We start from the raw sequence: 6,224 nt of genomic DNA, 5'->3' as shown, positions 1-6,224 counted from the left end.
ATAAACAGAGAAACAAACAGATGCACCTGCGCGGAACCGCCAGATAGAAAAAAAAAACCATTACGTTTCAAGTTTTATCACGGTATAAAAAATCACACTCTGCAATGGAGACAGAAGGCTGGCTAATGGATCTATCACTATCTTTCCTGATACAGCAGGCTTCCTTAACTTCTCGCGTTAGCTTATCTCTATGACGGAAAAGAGTTCTAGTTTGTGAGAACAGCGGGTAGCAGCTTTGTCTATATTTATGACCTTTATTGCCTTTCTTATTTTTTCTTTCGTTGCATTTCTGCAATGCACAGCCACATGTCAATAAGTGTTGGATGATATGGCCCCCAAATGCTCCCTCAGTCGTGCATTTATATATCGGCCCGTTTGGCGAACGTACACCTTACAGCAAGAGAAAAGCAACTCATAAACAACCGCGCACAGGCAGGGGACATACCGTGATCTGTGCTTAATACCACATTGAAAAGGCCGACACTCTGGGATGAAGCAATTTTTCGCTGTACACGGGGACACAATCTGGCCAGTTTGAAGGGCGCAGAAAAACCACTCTGATCCCAAAAGGATCGGCCACATTCTTTATGTTATAATAGAGTTGATGCTTGTAAGGGAGGACACAAGCCTTTACATCACCTGCTCGTTGCGTTGAGCGGTTTTAAAAATAGATATTACATGTAGTATTAATATTTGAAAAATTGCGGCTAACACCGATGTGGGATACCAAGCTGAGACCAGCTTATTAACTTGCTGAGCAGTGCTACGATTAACTGAGTGGAAGCAAGACTTCAGTAATGCCGCTCGAAGTTATGCCATTACTATACCAGTTTTTACAATTTTAGAGTGCCCTGATGCAAACAACTACGAAGCTTTTTGTGACCTCGGCTAATAGCGTCATTAAGTATATGAGCCTTCAAACATGTACCTAATATCCAAAAACTGCAAAGTATTTTTCTTAGGTATCTCACACGTCAACTCGAGACTGGACCCGCAATCCTTAAAGACATTAAGAGCATCGATGCCAATGTTCTCGGTGGTGGCCCTTCCTACAAACACCAGGCAAATATGGACGTACCGAAAAACATTAATGAACTTGCTAGGCAGTTTACTATTGATAGCCCTATGTACTGCAGCTAAAACAATGTTATCAAGTAACGGTGCCACCTTAGAGCCAATGCAAATCCTTGATTTCTGAATGAACGTATCCCCCCGCCATGACACATGTTTAGACGATTGCCACATGATTAAAAGTTCAAGAAATGCTTCTACATTACATCACACTATGAAACCAACTTATATTCATCATTAAATTCTGTAATGCACTGTTTAACGGCTATCATAAGCTGTGGTTGAGGAAGAGCGTCTTCTACGTCACCGGTAAGAGCTGAGCAGCCACCCGGATTGTTATCCTGAAACAATTGTACAAGGGTAGTAGAACCAGTAACGTGACATGGGTTCTCCAATACAAGATCAGACAGGTGCTCCTGAAGGAAGCTGGGAGCAACAGACTACTATGTTCCTCTTCTAGACAAAATGGAACCGAAGGGAAGTCCGGTTTAAGGGTTTTTGCTGAAAATAAAAGGTACAAACTTATTTCCGTCGAATCTCTGACTCCCTCTCCCAGGCGGGTAAATTTAAGTTATTCTATTAAACTCAAAGCGCTTTTTTTAACGTCACTAATGCGTTTGCGCTTGCCCAGTTCTTGAAGTGTTTAGTCGTCATCTTTTTTAGCGCAGTGCAAGTTTTCAATCATGTCTAATTACCAATCCGCCCAACCTTCTACCTTACCATGATGGGCTCTTTAAAAGATTTCGCGGAGCATATTGCAGACACGTTTTTTACCACCATCGAAGAGCTGCCGCAGCAACCAGAGTAGCACCTGCATACTTGCGTCGAGCAGCAAATGTTTTGCTGCTTTGTTTAAATTTTTTTGCTTACAGCAATGACTGCGCATCCTATAGAGCTGCTTTTGCGAAGAGGTTTGTAAGAGCGAACAAAAAAAGAAGGCGAACATGCAACGCACAACACATGATGAATGTGTGCGAGGTGGCTTGGTTTTGCGCAACTTAGGGAAGCGACAATATCTGCGACGAGGTGGTAGGGATTCCAAACAAAGCGCAACGTTTTCAAGTAGTCAGCATTTACCTAGGCACTATAGCCGTCTGCAGGCTGTCGTGGCGGCACACACATTACATGTTCTTGATTAGCTTCTGACATTCATTTTCCGCGGCCTCCTAGACTGTCGTAACTAGGCGTTCATTTTAACAGAGCTTGGAAATCAATTAGCTTTTGTCTGGTTTAGGTGTGACAAAAAAGGAACAGCACTGAGTATCGGAAAAAAAACGAAGTCATATGGCTGATAAGGCGCTCTGTTTCATTGTTTTGTGGCCAACGGGAAACGTGCCCATAGTTTATCGTGATGAAGCGCTTCACGCCGCTTTCGTTGCTCCGCACAAAAATGGGTCGCCGTGAGCTTCTGCTATTCGTTCGCTGTCTTGCAATCTTTGTCCAGGCTCGGGCTCGGCGTCACGGAACAAAGCGCGCGGTCATATCTACCTGACAGTGGCAGGTATACTGCAGGTATAACCTGCTTAGAGAAAAGGAACTTTCTGTGGCCAGCGTCGTGATGAGGTTTTTCGAAGCGGAGGCTCGCTCAGGTACTATGGTTAAGGTGACTGGCGCGTGCTTGAAGCGTGATGCACATGGTAGCAGAAGCTTGTTCGCAAGCGTTCGTTCGCGAAGCGTTGTGAGCTAGAATTTGTGGAATAGAGAACCTGCATGTTCTGGCCGGCGTGCGACTTGCTGTAGTTTTCATCGATGTGGACATGATCGTCGCCGCTTCGAATGTGATATTGAGGGCCCTCAGCCAAAGTACCAGTTAATTATCGAACCCAACTGTGACAGCCGCATTTGCATATAAAGGCGAAACGAAAAGGACGTCGGTGTGCTGTGCCGTTGCCAACGCGGTTAGCTCTAGCAGCGTGCTCGGAGCTGATGGCAGTTGCAACGGCTTTACAGTGTCCGCGCATATATATATATACCGACGCCAGGCGGTGAAAAGAGCGGCGCCCATGTAATGCTGCGGGCCTTCATTATTTTAATTCGTGAGTATTACAGACCATACAAACAGACTCTGTTCGCAGAACGTGTCAACAGAGGGTATTTGCTCACACCCTCAAAATTCGACTGCCTGGGCACCCGAAATTTGACCTCGTCCGAATTTAACAAAACATGGTTTCTAACCTAAATTTATTATTGGCAATTCAATGGTTACCTACAAATGTGGGTGGCCCGCCCCCAAATATTGGCCACCTGGACACCAGAAATTTGACCTCGCAGAAATTTGATGAGCGCATGCTCGGGACAAGTTCGCTTGGCACTAAATGTACAAGACATATTAAAACAGGAAACCACAGAGCAATGAAGGTAAACAAGCAAACACGAAGCACGAAAAATACAGTTACGAGGTACAGCCTTTGTAAAAAGTGTCGAGCCTAGGGGGTCTGCTTCCGATCTCTATAGTAGCGCGGATTTAGCAATAGTGGAGGTCGTTAACATTGCAGAGGGTAGGGCAAAAAACCTTTTTACCCACACACTATGTTGTTTTTATTTCGGCACTTTGAGTCTCAAAAACGAGCACTTGAAGACGAGAAACCAGGAGCGTACCGGCCACCCAACAAAAACGAGTGGCCAGGAAGGGTTTAGGGAGGGCTGAGGCCGTCGCGGCGGCCGGGCGCGCAAGCAGCTTTTAAGAGCTTCCATTTTATCCGGCCGCAGGCCTCATGAAAGATTGTGGCGCCACAACTCAAGTCTGACCGCGGTATTTAACCATTGCCTTGTAAGCCCCTTCGCAAGCATTTAGCAAACAATTATTGTAGGCAGGTGTAACGAAGAACCATCAAGTGAACCAGAAAATGCCACGGACCAAGTGGAAATGAACAAACTCATTGCTTTTCATGGATTCATGGAGTGTTTGCGTCCAGAGGTGCTGCGTAAACGAAAGAGCGCAAGCAGCACATTTGAGACGAGTACTGGTGTTATTTTTTTAGTCAAGCATAAATAAAGACATGGGGCGTTATACGCAGGCAAACATATCGCTCCATAGCTTGAGCGAATGAAGACTTTTATTGCAGTGTCGCCAATGGTGACATTTTTTTATTTCACATTCAAGAAAAGTGAGTCTTCGTCTTTACTTCAGGAACGCTGAAATGACGCAGTCAATTGAAGACTTTGGACATCCGATGTTCTTCCAACTGAAGTTCTGGTGCTTTTCCACGTGTTCGCAGTGCCGATTTCTTGACGTTAGCGAAGCTGTCATAACATATATTTATCGACCTGCAATCGAGAATAAATTAATAACATAAAGATTCATATTGAAAGGTGTAGGTTTTCATGTCCAGCAAGTGCGTCTATATATATATTGCGTTTTGTGCGAAAGGAATACATACAAAGCATTTCACATACCCGTACTAGCCACCAGTGCGCAGTTAGTAAAGAAACTAAACAGCTTTAAACAACCGTTTCAAATACCCTACAGTATTGATGCTGGGGGATTCTCTCACACTTACATTGAGCATATTTCGAACAAAAGCAACAAGCTCCCACTAATACTGTACATCGAAAATAAAGCTCGTTTGTGTAGATGCCCCTCGGGAGAATTTCTGCGAACCATTGCTGCTTCATACTTCCCCCTTTTTTTTTCAGATGTTGAGAATTTTCGATAGTAGCGTCGGCATTATCGACGAAGCAAGCATATTAAGCATCTTTAAACAATTTGCAATGGACCTGCTGGATAACCAGTAAGGCATGATAATAAATCCTTGTTTAGCACCCTCCGCGAAAAAAAGGTACAGTTGCAAAGGTTTTATTTCAATTAACCCAGTAATGGGGGGCATCTGATCGTGTATGACGATAATTCCTGTTATTTACTTCATCAACGCTATGGGACTGCAATACTTCGATTTCGGACTTCTCGAATGCTCAAGATGCTAATCGAGCTCAGTAACAAAAATTAATCTCGAGAAGAGCACTCTCGTCCGCGGCTTCTCTTGCGGATGATGTTTTGCGTCAATAATTCCTCAAATATGCGTCTATCACACATGTACTTAGACGTCTTCCACATGCTTTTCAACACACAACCACAATCTACCACACTATGTGAAAAGCCACTCAGCATAGCTTTAAAGCCGTACGAACTCCCTGCATGGTCTAGGGTTAACATGCATGACTCGGAACTGTAGTGGTATATGTTTCTCCAGTCTCCTAACCTTAGCATCTGATAACAAGAGCTCGATTTAGCAGCTGATGTGAAACCGGTCATATCACGTGACGTCACACACTCCTACGATCAGTCAGTGTCTGGACATGTCAGCTTCCAACCATCACCTGCCGCAGCAACAAAGCTTGCGACTTTTGTCTGATGACGCCCGAGGCTCAGACCATGAATTTTTCAGAGCACGGGACGTTTAATGCTGACGCTTTCAAGCTCGACAGCAAAACGAGGAAGTAAAGACATCTCCCCTTTTCAAAGACAGAGGGAATTTGGTTCAGATTTCTCTAGGAGGCCGTATGTTCGCTGTGGTTAACTGCGATTTTATCATCACAAATTCTCAAGCTGCAAAATGAGTAAGCACACAATGGCTACCTTCAGCGACTCTCCAGCTGCGGTATCTTCCACAGGAACGGCGTGCCTGCCTCTCCTCGCTGAGCGTGCCGCAAAGACGACCTCGGCGAATGCGATGAGACAGGCTAGTCCCAGCCCGGCGAGCAGCACAACAAATACGCCGCCCACCTTCGGTAGGCCGAGCCCACTGGTCGAGCCCGACTGGTCTGACCAATTGCTGTTATCTGAACAGCGCCTTCCTGGATCCCTCACTTTCCACCAGCGGTCCTTTAGGATCTGCAGCGTGCCGCTCTCTTGAAGCCGCAGAATGGCGGAGGAAAGCAGGCTCCGGTAGGGAGAACCTGCACACAAACGCGAAGTAAGAAACTAGACGGTAACGTAGTTTTTCCCGATCTTCATTGCTTATGTGCTTCGTAAAATGGGTCCTTCATTTGGTTAGAGTCCATTTACAATTTGTGCAAGGTTTACCTAGGCAAGCAAATAACCAATAGATATCGTACATTTAGTGGACGAAACCATGCGTAAGAGTTTTCATTGCTAAACTTCAGGGCACTTGAGATTAGAAATTAAAAAAATGCACATTTCTAGCAGTAACATA

At 45.0% G+C, this 6,224-nt stretch overlaps 1 protein-coding gene across 1 annotated transcript in view; it reads right to left on the bottom strand.

The window, feature by feature from the left end:
* Positions 1 to 3,890: 3,890 nt before the first annotated feature.
* LOC146209574 (glutamate receptor ionotropic, kainate 2-like) overlaps positions 3,891 to 6,224 on the bottom strand; it is an 85,245-nt gene continuing 82,911 nt past the window's right edge. Inside the window, exons 14-15 of the mRNA XM_084580523.1 lie at positions 5,648 to 5,967; positions 3,891 to 4,338 (exon numbers count right to left, since the gene is read on the bottom strand). Of these exons, the coding sequence (XP_084436649.1) occupies positions 4,318 to 4,338; positions 5,648 to 5,967 (341 nt within the window). The 3' untranslated portion in view covers positions 3,891 to 4,317. The remainder of the gene's footprint in view (positions 4,339 to 5,647; positions 5,968 to 6,224) is intronic.

The sequence above is a fragment of the Amblyomma maculatum genome, chromosome 1 (genome assembly GCF_055883805.1).
Source record: "Amblyomma maculatum isolate TAMU_Amacu chromosome 1, ASM5588380v1, whole genome shotgun sequence".
Lineage (NCBI taxonomy): Eukaryota > Metazoa > Arthropoda > Arachnida > Ixodida > Ixodidae > Amblyomma > Amblyomma maculatum.
The sequence above is the reverse complement of the archived record's forward strand: the minus strand, read 5'-3'. Positions and strand labels throughout refer to the sequence as shown.